This window comes from Melanerpes formicivorus, unplaced genomic scaffold (assembly GCF_026170545.1).
Source record: "Melanerpes formicivorus ecotype bairdi unplaced genomic scaffold, bMelFor1.0.p_v2 SCAF_59, whole genome shotgun sequence".
NCBI lineage: Eukaryota > Metazoa > Chordata > Aves > Piciformes > Picidae > Melanerpes > Melanerpes formicivorus.
Window position 1 is genome coordinate 3,768,657 of NW_027142411.1, and position 15,681 is coordinate 3,784,337.

Genomic DNA, 15,681 nt, shown 5'->3' on the forward strand with positions numbered 1-15,681 from the left:
CCCCCAAGCTTTGTGCCTGGTCTCCTTACCAGTCACCTTTGTACTGGAGGAGGAGGAGGTCTCATTTCCTTTCAAGGACAGTTTGAGGAGGTTTGTAATTGTCTGTGCTGCTCTGAAATAAAACAACCAATAACAAAAAATAAAGGAACAGATCCTGGGGGAAAGCTTTTTAGTTCCTGGCATCTGAAGAAGAGTCTGGGGCTGCTCCCCTGCCTGCTGGCTGTGCCTCACAAAGCCTTTGCTCAAATGATCCATGCTTGGCTAAGCAAATCTACCAACCACCATTGTGGGACCAAGGCTTAAAACAGGGATGTCTCCAGCCTAGTACAGAAGAACCTGGAACTGCTGCTGCTGGAGATGAATTGTTTGAGGAATGGTGTAACCAAAACCAGATCAAGTGGAGCTGGAGCTCCAACAGCAGATCTGGGGCAATGAAGAGATGTAATGATGAAGGTTATTGAAAGTTCCAAGCAACCCATGGTTGTAGAGCTCTTTCAGAGGAATTTGAGGGATATCCCTATAAAAAGTATTTCTTACACCTTGTATTCCTCTAGGTAGCACTGTGTGGCTTAAGAGGGGGTTGGGCAGTTGCAGAAATAGATGGGTTGAAGTTAAACTAAAACTTCACCCACTTGGCAGCATGCTGCTGCTGTAGGAGTGCTGCTGACCTTTAGAGACTTCTGCACTGCAGAAGAGAGGTGGGAGCATTGTATGGACATCTGCAGACATTATCTCTGGAGTTCATTGATGTACCCATCCTTCTTGATCATTGTCCTGGACTTGGGGAGGTTACTGCCAGCATTTTTAATGAGCTTCATTTTTTAATGGCACCCTGTGTTGTGGACATCTCAGGACATGTGTAATGGTTCCACATTTCAGGCTCTCCTCAGCAAAAAAGATGTTTTTCCAGGGGGTGCAATCACTGTCTGGGACTGATAGATACATGTTGCAGACCCATCAATTAAGACAAGCTTCTCCCAGCATATGACCCTGTTATCAGGAATGAAGCCATCCATCGCCCACAGAATTAGGAGGGCTCTCCATTGATGCCTATTGGCCAGAAATCGATGCTTAAATCGTTGGGGAGATGATCTTCTTCCCATCCATCATCTCTGCCACTGAGCACTCTGCTGCCACCGTGCTGGCTGCCATCACAGTTCCTGTTGTGCTGTGAGCTTCTTTGCTGTCCTCTTTCCTCCTCAGGAGGCATTTCTGAACTCTGGGGGGAACTGTAAGTAGCCAAAGTCTAGTTCTTTGTGGTCTGGGTTGGCTCTATGACTATAGAAACTTAAGCTCAGCTTCTATTCCCTTATCAAATCCCACACTGACAGTATTTAAACATTCTTGATTGCTTCCTCAAGCTCTTCTTCCTTCTTTATCTTCACAGGCATCCCTGTCTCTTTGTCACTGGGTTATTTTCCTTCCAGGCCAGAAAACATCCCTGATTTCTGCCTGCAGGCAGAGAGACATCTCCTTGACCTTTCTCTCTCTCATGAGATGCCACTCCCTCTTCTCCCTTTGGGGTTTGATGTGCAGGCTGGGATTGTGGAGCGTTTCAGTTGTCCTCCTGCTTTCTGATCCTACTGAAGGAAATTCCTCAGTGGGGTCCCCAGCAGGTCCAGCTCAGGTCCACGTTTGATCCTTGAGGTCTCTTCCAGCCTTAGTGATACTGTGATCTCCCTCTCTGCTTTAAACAATGCTAGCTTCAGTCAGCTTCATTTGGAGCAGATTCTGCCTTCCTTTTTGCCGATGGTGCTGAGCACCTGCTGCCTTTCTGACGGGCAGGGCAGTGCAGTGAGTGCCTCCCTTCTGCCCACTCAGTAGGCAGGAGACCTTCACTGGGCTGTTTGTGGCTGATGTTAGCAGACTTTGTGCTGACTGAAGGGAAGAATGGTGACAGTACAGATGACAGCCACTGCTGGACTGGAGAAGGTGTTTGACTTGAGATCTGTGGGTGTCCATACCAAGTACCCAGTGTATCCAGCTGCCTTCCCAGACTGCATTCATGCCTCAAACAATTCCATGGAATTTATTCCTCCCGCCATGCCTTCCTTGAATGTACTCTTGGTTGAGCTGATCAGCAGAAAAGTGGAAAACCACCTTCCCTGTTCTCTTTGGTTCTGATGCTGCTAGTTAGAGGAAGGGGTGGGGGACTTAGCTGTTGCCAGAAATCTTGAGGCCATAGTGTTCTGTGAAACAGGTGGTGCCTTCACGTGGTGTGGACTGCCACAACTGCTGGTGGAAGCAGAAGTCTAGCATGAAACAAAGCTCACTGAGCACATGTTCATTCGTTATTATCTCAGGGACTCTTCTCATGATGGCTTCTAGTAGGCAAAAAAGGCTCTGAGGAAGTGTTTGGTTTCTGCTGCAAAATCCTTTACAAAGTACCTTTGTGCTTTTTGGAAGTTACTAACTCCAGAGTTGAAGATCTACCGCTGCTAACTTCAGGTAGGCACATGGCAGGCTGCTTGTGGCACGTGGCTTGAGGCAGTGCTTTGTGAAGTGCCTAAACAAATCACTAGCAAACCATGGTTTAAGCAAAATACCACTTTAGCACCTCCCCTGTTAGCTTTGCTCTATCCAAGCAGTGGAAAGGTCTCCTGTCTATAGTTTTTATATTATGCCACCATTGCCACTGAGAAAACCTTGTGTGAAATAATCCTGGTGCTGTGTGTTTCTGCTGTCCTTTGCATCAAGGCATCCTTTGCTGTTGTCATGAAGCGCTGAAAGAGCTCTCAGTGAGTGCTGAAACTGCCCTGGCAGCACGGTTAGAAGCATTTCTCTTTCCCCTTGTAGTGTACCAAGGTGTGTGCTGTACAGCCAGAATCAGAACCTCTGGCTTGGTTTCTCTGGAGCTTTTGTACCTGGCAGCATATTGCTTCCTTGGATTGAAGTAGGGTCTGATGAGTGCCGCTGGGGCTAGGTTCCGAGTGAGGCAGGTGGCAGGAGGATCTGTATGTGGGCAGCTTACAGCCTGGATAGACAAGCTGGGTGAGGTGGGCTGAGAGGCATAGGGAGGGTGTTCACCCAGTGCTCCTTTGTCTCTGCTGAGCCAGGTTTCCTGGCCCGTGCTAAATCGGTAGCTGAAAATCTTGTGCCTTTGTTTGGATAGTGGGTGCTAAGCTCACACATTTGTCAGGAGCAGTATGTGACAGTAAGAGCTGTCTTTAGCTCTTCTCACTGAATAGAAAAGGGAGGACAAAGAACCTGAGGAACAAGTGCAAAGCCTTCTGCAGCCTCCTGAGGCTGTTCTGTGCTTTCTTGGTAGAACAGCAACAGGCAGAGGGCAGGGTTGGAAGCACAGGCAGGGTCTTGGTAGAACAGCAGCAGGCAGAGGGCAGGGTTGGAAGCACGGGCAGGGTCTTGGTAGAACAGCAGCAGGCAGAGGGCAGGGTTGGAAGCACGGGCAGGGTCTTGGTAGAACAGCAACAGGCAGAGGGCAGAGTTGGAAGCACGGGCAGGATCTTGGTAGAACAGCAACAGGCAGGGGCTTGGTAGAAGAGCAACAGGCAGAGGGCAGGGTTGGAAGCACAGGCAGGGTCTTGGTAGAACAGCAACAGGCAGAGGGCAGGGTTGGAAGCACAGGCAGGGTCTTGGTAGAACAGCAGCAGGCAGAGGGCAGGGTTGGAAGCACAGGCAGGGTCTTGGTAGAACAGCAACAGGCAGAGGGCAGGGTTGGAAGCACGGGCAGGGTCTTGGTAGAACAGCAGCAGGCAGAGGGCAGGGTTGGAAGCACGGGCAGGGTCTTGGTAGAACAGCAGCAGGCAGAGGGCAGGGTTGGAAGCACGGGCAGGGTCTTGGTAGAACAGCAACAGGCAGAGGGCAGGGTTGGAAGCACAGGCAGGATCTTGGTAGAACAGCAACAGGCAGAGGGCAGGGTTGGAAGCACGGGCAGGACTTGTCCCACGGTGTGGAATTCGGGACGCTGGCATGTTGTGTGCAAAGCCAAACGATTCCTACGTTATGCTCTGTGGAGCAGCTTTGCAGAGGCACTCTGTGCTGCTGTTGCAGCAATCCCTCTCTTGCAGTACCAGGTGGCAGAGAGAGCCCAGCATCAGCTCACTGTTGGGTTGGCAATGGTGACTTTGGATCAGATGCTTATCTAATAACCTCTGCACGCTACCTACCAGGCTACGCTTCTGCCCTCCCAGGAAATGAATGCTTCCTCCAGTGCAGAATTTCTTATTCTGTAGAGCCATGCACTTTACACCTTTGTCTGTGAGCACTCTGAGCCAGTTGGCCCTTGCTTAAATATTCATCAGACTTCTGATAATTGTGATAACCCTCACAGGCTGGCAAGCATGGCAAATTAGCAAGAAGATGATTGATCTTTTTTTATATGCAGTTTTATCTTCAACCTTTCCTGGATATATGTTATACTGTAGTAATAATTTCTTCTCTAAGGTATTTGCCAGTATCTGGATTTGCACATCTATTTACAGCTGCCTGGAAGCCTCATAATTACAATACAGCTGAAATGTCCATTTTCTTTCCCTGACTACAAATAGGGATCAATTGAATTTTAAATGACTGCTTACGGGCTAGCTTCCGATCATGACCTTTGTAAATGATTAGAGCTCACCACTGTTGCTGTCTACCTCGAAAGGGTAAGCGGGCAGCTCTGTCGAACTGGCATTTAATCTGGAAGAGAGCCAAAGATATTTGAGCTAAAAACCTAATGTGAGTTGGCAAAGAGAAGTATCTCTAGACCTTTGCACTATTATTTAGATCCTTTTCCACGTTTCCTCGGTGGTATTTAGGGAATTCTTTTATCCTCTGGATAAATGAGCTGTGTGTTTGTAGCTGCTCCCGGGCTGGAGTCAGGACAGACACTGGAGTTGCAAAATACATAGCATAAAAATGTGGGAAATGGGCTTGTGAGCTCTGAATGTACTGAATTTGCCTTTTCTGTGTGAGAACACACTGCTGTGCTGAGTGGATGAACCTGGGAAGCGCACTGAGCAGGATGCATTTTTCTGCATCCGTTCACTCCTGCCCTGCCTAGGCAGAAGTCAGTGGGGAGCAGGCACCAGTCATTGGCTCTTCGCTCTGTAAACCTCCTTGCCTTTCAGCACTGGCCCAGGTAGTTCAGGCCCTGCTTGTAGATGCAGCTCCCACACAGTAATGACTGAGACACGTGTATCAGCTCCCTGTGCCTGGGTCACACACCGTTTGCATTGCCGCTGCTGAACCTCTCCAGGTAGCGTTCTCTGCGGAGCTGCTGAAGTGGGAACGTTTGGCATTGGTGGGATCAGAAACCAGACACCTCCTCTGGCTTTGTAGAAGGGTTTTGCAAACTCACCAGTTTGGAAATTAACAAGAAGGCTTCCTAAGAGATAGGAGTGATAGGCAGTGCTGTTACCTCATTAAACTCATTGCTGCCTTAGCTGATCAGTTATTCTCATTGATGATTGCAGTATCTAACAGGGCGTTGTTCCTGGGGGTCTGGCTCTTACCAGTAAGAGGCTAACAGGAGCATGCAGTTTTTAAGGAACAATCCATCTTACCTCTTCACCATCTGGTGGCCAGAGTATGTTCACTTTGTTTTCTGTAGCATGCCAGACCTAGCAGGTGGCTTTCTTAGCCTCAAACTGGTTCAACGTGTTGTTACCCAAACCTGATCCCAGAAAACAGTTGTAGATGCAGTCTGTAGGAGTTGTGTGTCAGCACTCACTCCTGCTAACATTCTGGGGGAGGTGTTACTAACCTAGACAGCTTTTTGTGTCTCAGCAAGTACCAAATGTATTTGAAACATTCAGAGGAAAGCTGAGATGAAGGAAAATGTCTGAGATATGTTGTGAGGATCTGAATTGGTATGCACACTCTCCATAGCAATATTAAACTGGAGGTGTGTAGCTAAGGCACAAGGATGGAGCTTTTTAAAACCAGCTGAGTTACCTGAAAGCAGAAATGTGTGGGCAGTCAGGAGAACTTTGGTGTCTTCATTGGTACTCTACCACAAGGCTGCCGAAGCGGCACTCCCAGGAACAACAAAGTCCTGGTAGAAACTGCTGCTGTGACTTTGACCTTATGCTTGTGAGTCTGAGAATAACTTTTGCAATTACAGCTGAATAAAAACTAAAGAAGGTTGTTTGGGTTTTCCCCCCCAGATGCAGCAGCAGGAACTTGCACAGATGAGGCAGAGGGATGCCAACCTCACCGCGCTGGCGGCTATCGGTCCCCGCAAGAAACGGAAGCTTGACTCGCCTGGGCTGCTGACCGTGGGAGGAGAGGTACGTGGCTATAAGCTGAATAAAAGCCAGTGCTAGTCCAGGACTTAGAGCTGGTGCCTGCTGGTGTTTGCAGTGAACTCTGCCACTTGGAGAAGGTGATGCTAATTCTGAAATCAGAAGGCCTGCGAGTCCAGGCTTGCCCTGGCCCAGCTGAAAGGACATCTTCTCTTCCTTGTACATCGAAGTGTTGGTTTGCAGCAGAGGACTAATCAGTATTTAAGTAAAATGTGAGGTATAGAGCTCTCCCTTAAACTGCTCACTGCTTTCATGCTGGTTTTCTCTTCTGCATAACCCAAAGGAAAATCAGAGCAAGAGTAGGGCATGAAGAGACTCCTGGGAAATCATAACTAGTCTTGCTTACAGCTCAGACCAAGAGCTTGCGCTGGTAGCAGGGAGCGTGGGTTTGTGCCAAAACCCCTTACAGAGGGGCTGCTTGCCCCCTTGACTGCAAAGATGAGTCTGTAGTCATGCTGAATCCTGTGGGGTTTGAATAAGAATACTGTGCTCTAAAAGGAGAAGAGGTTTTGTTAGCTTGATTCTCCTGTTATCTGTAATGGAGAAGTAGCAGACAGATGATGGAATGAAGCCTCAGCAAGGTGTGAGTGCCTTAACCAAGGTGGAGGAGCAGGGTGACGTGGCTGCATCACCCTGAGGAGCTCTGGGAGAGTGCAGTGTTGGTTTGTACAGAAACAAGCTGGCTTTTCTGTCTCTGTGCCTACACCACAGGAGCCCAAGGACTTCTCCCTGTTCTGTGTCAGTTCTGAGGCAAATGCAAACATTTTGTTTTGAGTAGCTGGCAGTTTGGCTCAAACATCTGCCTGTCTAAATGCCAGGCATTTCCAAAGGCCTTTTTGTATCCCATTTTGGACAGCTTTTATCTGACTTGCTTCCTCTTTTCATGTGCTAAGATTAGTGCTAAGGAATTGGCTGAGCTGGGAATAGAAGTGTGTCTAGTTTGTGTGACTTCAGTTGTGTCAGGGGGGGCATCACTTCCTGGTCAAATCAGCTTCAGGCTGAGGGAGCTTCCTGGGTGCTCTGTTCTGTTGCATTGCGTGCTTTCCTGTCTTCCTGCTTGTCTTCCATCTGGTGAAGAATTCTGTCCTCCTCCGTGTGCACCTGAGTGAAACCTGCAGCCACAGGCCAGAAGAAGCTGTCCCTAGAGGCTCAGGTGGATAGCAGCAGCTTTGGCTTTCACACAAGACTGATTTGAAAGTACTCTGAACCTTCTAACAATGCATGAATCCTTTCAGATGGTACCAAATGCACCTTCCCCACTTGGCTGAACTGAAGGAATGTTTCTACCTAGTCTGCTTTTTATTGTCTGTTGCCCCTTCTGAAAAAAATGATCACTTTTAAAGCATTTATGCTTTGATGAACCCAGTGGTGGCCACCTTGGGTGAAACACTTTCTTCAGAGCTGTATGCCTGAGTGACTTCTAGTAAAGACTCCCTCTCACTCTGAAAGCTCCTCGGTCTCCTGTCCAGTGCTTGAAAGAAAGGTGAAGCTCTGTGGCAAATTCCAGATGCCCCTGGAGATGTTTGCTGCTTTTTGTCGCTCCCCTGATCCACATTTTGCTGAACTTGTGTGTTATTCAGCTGACAAATTATCCTTGAAATTTGGGGTGCTACTTGGATTTCCTGGAGTCATGGCTTGTGTGGCTCTCCTGCCAGTTCAGACTGCACTGCTCTGATCTCTCTCCTAGCTTCTGAAGATCCTGGCCAGCTCACATTGGTGCCTGGCTGCAAGCTGATGCCAAGGACTTGGATGCTGTGTCTGAGCTATTCGATGACTTATCTGGGGCTAGGAGCTGAAGTGCTGTGGAAGCTGTCGTGAAAGCTGGCTGGTGGAAACTCCCTCTTGCTATTACTCTTCCAAGCTGCTCATTAGGGCCATGCAGACATAAACTCAGCTCCTCAGAAATGTTTTACCCTAAAAAGGTACCAGAAATTTGTGTTGCTTGTTTTAAGACAGTCTGGTTTCTCTTCTTTGGATTCCTGGAGGGGATAGACAACATGGGGAATTGCAGTGAGACAGTGTTCTGTCTTACAGGTATCCCCTTAGCCCAGTTCCACCTTCAGATGTCTGGCTTCCACTGTGGTCTCTGACCCCATGATTTCTCTAAGCAATTTCTAAGCTTCTTCAGGCCTTGCTAGTGATAATCTCTGTGTGTGATGTCTGACTTGGCAAGAGCTTGCTCAGCCTGCTGGTTGCTTGGGCTTTTTGTGTCAAAGCATCCTCCCCCCCCATTGAAGTGGCTGGCTTCCTCATTAATCTTTTTTGACACTATGTCTGCTTTTGTTGCAGCTGGGACTGCAGGTTGGCTGTTCCAAAGAGCTATCCTTTACAAATCACCCCACCCCTAGGTGTTGCATTTTCCCCGTCCTGAGCTCAGTGGTTTGATTTTTCACTCCACTGGTTTGATGTTTTTACTTAGTGGCGTTGCCTTTGCTTTTTTTTGTCCTTTTCCCCAGCCAGAAGGGTTGGATTTCAGTTTAGCCTCTTGCTCACACTTTCTCCTTGGGAAATGGACCTTTTTGATACTAGCCTTTTGCTCTGAGGAGGAGGGCAGTTTAGGGAATATCACAGTACATTAGGGGTTGGAAAGGACCTCCAGAGATCATCCAGTCCACCCCCCCTGCCAGAGCAGGGTTACCCAGGGCACTCTGCACAGGAATGCATCCAGGCAGGTTTTGAATGTGGCCAGAGAAGAGACTTCACAGCCTCTCTGGGCAGCCTGCTTCAGGGCTCTGCCATCCTCACTGTAAAGAAGTTTCTCCTCATGTTGAGGTGAAATGTATGTTCAAGCTTGTACCTGCTGTTCCTTGTCTCATTACTGTGCACCACAGAAAAGAGCTTGGCCCCCTCCACTTAGAATCATTGAATCATAGAATCAATAAGGTTGGAAAAGACCTCAGAGATCATCAAATCCAACCTGTCACCCAACACCTCATGGCTAACTAAACCATGGCTCCAAGTGCCACATCCAATCCCTTTTGGAGCACCTCCAGGGATGAGGACTCCACCACCTCCCTGGGCAGCACATCCCAAGGGCCAATTACTCTCTCTGGGAAGAACTTTCTCCTCACCTCCAGCCTAAACTTCCCCTGGCACAGCTTGAGACTGTGTGCTCTTGTTCAGTTGCCTGGGAGTTGTAGAGAGCAAGAAGGTCTCCCTTGAGCCTCCTCTTCTCCAGGCTAAGCAGCCCCAGCTCCCTCAGCCTCTCTCCTCACAGGGCTGTGCTCCAGACCTCTCACCAGCCTTGTTGCACTTGACACCCACCCCCCAGATATTGATAGACATTGATCAGATCCCCTCTTGGTCTTTTCCAGACTAAACAGCCCCAAGGCTCTCAGTCCTCTCTTCATAGGGGAGATGCTCAAGTCCCCTAATCATCCTGGTGGCTCTCCATTGGATTCTCTCCAGCAGGTCCCTGTCCTTCTTGAGCTGGGGAGCCCAGGACTGGACACAGAACTGCAGGTGTGATGGTTATTGTGCTGAGGAGAAGCAGCTGGTGCAAAGCCCAGTGTCTGTGCTGGAGTGCTGTTTGTTGTATCCACAGAAGCAGCTCTTGCACAGCTTCTGTAAATGGGAAAAAGTTTATGCCCTAACTGCAAATATTTTTCCACCAGCAATTTGTTTGAGTGCTTGCTTTCCAGTTGTTCTCTGTCTGGTGTTGCCAGGGCTCATCTGGACCTCTTTGCTTGTTTGGAAGCAGTAGCTGAAGAGGCTTTTATTTGGATGGTAGGTTTAGTTTAAGTCACCAAGGCCAGCCCATCGTTTGCCTCCCCTGTACTGGCACAGCTGGGGCTTTTGCCTGCTTCAAGAGATGGAAAAGCAGCACTTTGGGAGTGAGCTTATTTGCACACTTGTGCTTTGTTTCTCCATGCAGCTGTATTAACATTTCCTTTCTAAAAATGGAAAGAAGCAAAAAGATTTTGTAGAGAAGTGGATGAGCAGGGGCCAGAGGTCCTCAGAGATAGCCACCAAATGTCCAGCTAGTTTCACACTGTGGGTGCACAGCAGCCTGAGCTAATCCCAGTCCCTGGTAGTGCTTTCCTGCCCCTTCCCTTTCACTGGCTCTGGCTCTCGTTGCACCCTGTGCTAACCCACTGCTATTTGGTAAGCTGGCAGAAAACTAAGCTACCAACAAAAAGTGAGTAGTTTCTGCTTAGCTTGCTGAAGTAGTTTGGCCCAGAGCCCAGTGAGCAGTGAGAAAGGAACTTATAACAAGGCAGAGGCAGCATACTTGAGCTCACCTGCTCTTCACTCACTTTTCCACTTCTTTTTACCTTTCTTGTCTTCCCATACCTTAGATAATCTGCTCAAACAGCTTCCTCTGTAGCAGCCAGCAGCTTATCAGCAATTCAGCCTGCTTGTTATTATAATGTGCTTTAGATGAAGAGGGAAAGAGAAGGGGTAAAGAGACAGGAGATGGCTTTGGAGGAATCCAGCTCCTCTGCATCTGCAGGATTTTATACATTTTTACATGATTTAATGATGCTGCAGAAGGAAATTGGGGAATCTGTTGCAATGGTGCTGCTGCCTGGGCTGTGATGCCTGCTGTCAAGTTAGGTGTCTGACAGTCCAGAGCCAGGTCACACACTCAGCAGCAGTGCTGCTTCCCTCTGCCTTGCTGTGTGGGTCCTGCTGATGCTTGTGTTGGTGCAGAGCAGTGGATGGCAGGGCTGGGGCAGTGGGTGACAGGCACAGGGCAGGGAACCATTTCAGCTCTTTAGCTGATATCCTTAAGCACCCCTACTATCAGGTTCAAAAATAATACATCTTGGATTGCTTTCATTAACCTTCTGGGGTTTGAATCTCTTCAGGTCACATTTTCAAGCTTTTTGCTCCTAAAAACGAAGATTAAAACTGGGGGGTGGGGAATGTTTAGTTAACTGTTTTGATGCCCTTGTGAGAGCTACAGCTTAAGAAGAGCATCAACCTTCCCAAGTCTAAGGCAGGTAGTTTTACAACTCAAATGTCTGAGCAGTGCTGAGGTGCAATTTGTGTGTTTCAAAGCCCTTCTTTTCTTTGCTGTGGAATCAAAGTGTAGAGGTTAAATGCAAGTATTTTGCTGTGTTTAAGAATACTAACAATTAAGTCATTTGGCTTTTCATCAAGACCTATGGCTACTGTCCCAAAATACATAAATACAGAGTGTGTGTTTGAAATATCTGAGGGTATAATTTGTTTAAATATCAAGTGAAAGCCCTCTCCTGGTACTTGCTGGCACAGATGGTCTATGAATACTGAGCTTCCAAAGGCAGCTCCAGGGCTAGTTCAGTGAATCACCACTTATTGAAGACACTCATTTTAGGGATAAGGAAAAAACCCTCTTTCTCACGTCGTGGGGAAGCAGTCACCCTACAAGGATTCAGCAAGCTACCCCAAACAGCATCTTCCCAAATCTGCAGAACCCCATCTTGGGCCTTTGTGCCTTTCCTCATCCAGTCTATTCCAAGCCTTGTGTTAGTCAAGGAAGAGAATGTTCTTGAAGACCTGGAAAGTCCCAGAGCAGCCAGAGTTGGAGCAGGGATGTTTTGTGTAGAGTCAGGCTAATTACTGAGGTGATTGTGAAATGTATTTTGGGTACGAGGCACGAGGTTGCTTTAATTAAATTCATCTTTCAGATGATATAATTGAGCATTTTAAAGCTGTTTGCATGTTAAAGGTTTATATAAAACACCATGAAGAGTCTGGTTTGAGACTTGGAACTCTGTGTTATACCAGAGAACTCCAAATGCAGGCAGGGGAAAGTTGCTTGGTACTCCTCTCTGTCAGACCTTTATGCTACTGGAAATGGCTTATTTCAAAATGGAAATGGAAGGAGGAATTTATGATTCCTTGGGAGGCACTTGGGTCCTGTAGAAAAAAGGACTTTTGACTACAGTCTCTCTTCAGTTTTCCAGGCCTGCACGTGATTAATTAGTTTCAACCTCACAGCTGCCATTCTCAGCTCCTGCTTGGGTTATCCACAGGCATTCCAGCAGCCCCTGAAATTACTCCTCAAATCTCTTGTTAATCTTTCAACAACATGAAGAAGAAATCAGGATCATTTTGTCTTTGGAATGGATCAGACATGATACAAAAGTGTGGCAGAGCTGCTTCTTGGAAAGGCTGGCCTCGTTTCTTTCCTGTCTTGCCCTTTCAAACAGCAGGAGATGCGTGGTGTGTCTTGCAGGAGTCTCTGCTGCAGAAGGGCTGTGCATTGGGTTCTCTCCAAAGCCTCTACTCAATGAATATCATGCAGATTGTGAAGTTCATGAATCAGCCAACATAACTGTGAGGCATAACTGCTTCTGGCAGATCTGAAAGAATTAGAACCAATGAATAGTCTTTTATTTGGAGGAAAAACACCAGCCAGTGGGATTGCTGTGCTCTGAGCAGATCTCCAGGCTATTCCCTCACGGTTTTGGAACTAAAGCAGTTTTATGGCATCCACTTTCAAAGGTCCTTGGAATGACTGGTTGTACAGCTCAAGTCTCAGCTTGGTCTTCACAGTGATGTATGGTTGACTCTTGATAAATTACTTTTTTGTTTAGGTGGTCAAGATCTGTGTGGAAAGCACTGGAATCTCAGGATCCTTTGCTCTCCTTAAGCTTGAGTTATGGTAAGGCAGGAACAGCAGACCAGAACGCCTTTTGCAAATGTTTATGGTCCAAGAAGTTAAAGCTTGCTTTTTGCCTGTAAACCTGCAGACTAACAGCAGAGCAGGAGACATTTCTATGATTTATTGTACCATTGCCTTTTCAAGCACTCTTTGCTCCATGTACCACTGGCAGGATGCAATGCAGTGGTTCTCTCAGACCTGTTTTGGTGTGGGATGCACTGCTGCTGACAGTTACGGCTCTGTCGGAGGTATCACCAAGCCATCAGTTAAATGTAGGGGCTGGAATTTTCCAGGAGGCAGAAGGAAGTTCAGGCATCTCTCCTTAAATTATTTTGTAATAGATTTGCACAATTTTGCTTTGTGAATCCTTGAAAGTCTCAGGGTTAGCTTCAGCCTCTCTAGCTTCTCTTACTTCCAGTTTCCAAAAGTCATATAAATACTAAAATAATTCACACCAGAAAAAAGTGATTGAAAGACTCTGCAGATGTTCTCCTAATTAATAATTGCAGCTATTTTCCCCTTTCTTAAATAAATGAGATCTCCATTTAAAAATAAATGACCCCAGTGCTGAATCTCCACATTTAAAAACTGCATTTCCAGCTGTGTCTGAGCCCCTGACTGACACATTCTGGTTTTCTGTCCTGAATTCTGCCTTTATTTGGTGAATCAGGATTTGTAACCATTGCTGCTGCTTGCAGACTTAGCAGTGAAAAAGCAGGAAGACATTAAAGATGCTGGGTAGCACTGATGATTAACAACCCTGATTTGGAGTGAATGTATAGAAATCCGTTGCTCTGCCTGGTGCAGAGAAGCAGAATACAGCCAGCGAGTCAGGAAGCAGCAGGACAGTTTTGCATGGATCTCAGTTGACAGGAGGAAAAAGCCAGGCAGCAACACAAGAAAACAGAAAGTGGCTCTGTGCCAGCCAAAACATTCTTTCCTCACTAGTAGAACAGGTTTGCATACTGTGTGTATTCCTTTGATCTCTGTAACACAAAATACTCTGACAGAGGTTCGATGATATTAATCATTTTTCCTTACTGGCCAAGACAAATTTGATTCTGACTTCATTTGCAGATGGGAATGGCAGCTGATCCCACCTGACTGCACCATGTTGATGGAGCACACAGGAGGCCAGCAGGGCATGTCCTGCTCTGCTCTTCAGAGGTTTCATGCTGGAGTCTCACATAGCCTTCAGCTGGTTTTTAACTTAAGCCCTCCTTCTTGATAAAAAAAAAAAGGGGGGGTGGGGGTGGTGGAAATTGCCTTAACCCCCTCATTGTCTGAATGGGGTAATACTAAAAGCAATCCTCTGCTTCCTGGGCATTACAAAAACACAGTGTGTGCAGCTCCTTAGCATGGCACGGGAGAGCTTGGCAGCGTGGTGCTTCAGCAGTCCGTAGTTCGTCCGTTACTCAATCCAGAGGCCTGGTGGCAGTGGTACAGCGAAGGGACAGTGGTTTTTTCTTGCAGGAGACAAAGAACCTGAAGGATTTGTGGGGGCAGAGGGTGTGTGAGCTTGGTTTTCAGTCGGGGCCTGGGCTGGGGTTTTCCTGTATTTTCGATCGCCTTCTCCATTTGTCTTCCTGATTCTGAGATACTGGAGCAGAAAATGCATTTTGCAGCCTCTCTTTTTCTGACACTTATAATTCCAGAATTTTTCTTTCTTCTGGCTAAATAAAAGTGATAAGATTAAGAGAAAGTAAATCTGAAAGGGTCTAGCAGAGGATTTGTCAGAATTGACTTGAGTCTCTTCACTGACTTCAGAAGGTAAGGCCCAAGGTGCTGTGACATTTTAGATGTCAGTGAAAATAACTTTTGAAACCTGACTGGAGACATTTCTGAGGTGTAACTTCCCAACGCATGCACGGAAGGCTGTAGGCCTATATCTTAAGGGGCAATGTTTCTCTTTTAATTGATCCTCCTCCAGAAGAAGGGACACCTCCCACCAGCCCAGGCTGCTCAAGGCCTCGTCCAGCCCAGCCTTGAACACCTCCAGGGAGGGAACATCCACAGCTTCCCCGGGCAACCTGTGCCAGTGTCTCCCCACCCTCCCTGTCAGGAATTTCTTTCTGATCTCCCCTGTTCCAGCTTCAATCCCTTCCCTCTCATCCTATCGCTACAAGCCCTTGTGAAAAGTCCCCCTGGCTTTCTTGCAGGCCCCTTTCAGACACCGAAGACTGTCTCCACCTTCCTCCAGAATCTGGCCAAAACTCACCAATGATAGAATTCAGAGGTGCAGCTCAAATGTTTAATCTTTGGGCTGCAAGTAGCCTCTCAGCTTAATTACAAAGTGCTTGCAAGTGTGCACGAGCTGTGTGCTGCACATCCTTCGTAAGGGAGATGGTAAAATGGGTCCTGTTGGGCCACATTCAGGAGAATTTAAGCGTTTGAGCTCCAGACCTGCAAGGACATGTGCACATGCTTAACTTTAAGCACAGTGGTTGGTTTGTTTGAAGTTAGTAACATGCCTGATGTAGAACATTAATTACATGCAGTAAGCCTTTGTTGGATCACTGTGTATGTCAGTGTTCCTGTCAATCTCCTCGGGTTTCCTGCCGCATGAACCCCGGCCTTGCTGATCTGAACTGATTCTGATGTGGGGAATGCTGTGGTTCACTTTTTCCCCCTCTGTAGAAAACCCAGGGGTTTCTTTCTAGAAATGGGCACATTGCATGCTTTTGCAAAGCCTGCTGTTACTGGGCCACAGTCCTTGGGCCAGCCGGGGTGTGCTAAATGCAGCTTGATGAAGTTTCCCAATGCATCTCGAACGTTGCAGGCTGTATTTTACTTTCAAAGAAATAATATAGTAAGAATATCTGAAAGTGGGATCTTCCT

The 15,681-nt window shown here is 47.3% G+C and overlaps 1 protein-coding gene across 3 annotated transcripts in view; it reads left to right on the forward strand.

The window, feature by feature from the left end:
• LOC137452865 (transcription initiation factor TFIID subunit 4-like) overlaps positions 1 to 15,681 on the forward strand; it is a 124,089-nt gene that overhangs the window by 75,038 nt on the left and 33,370 nt on the right. For all 3 annotated transcript variants that reach the window (XM_068161675.1, XM_068161676.1, XM_068161677.1), the window contains exon 14: positions 6,111 to 6,233. In XM_068161675.1, the coding sequence (XP_068017776.1) occupies positions 6,111 to 6,233 (123 nt within the window). The remainder of the gene's footprint in view (positions 1 to 6,110; positions 6,234 to 15,681) is intronic.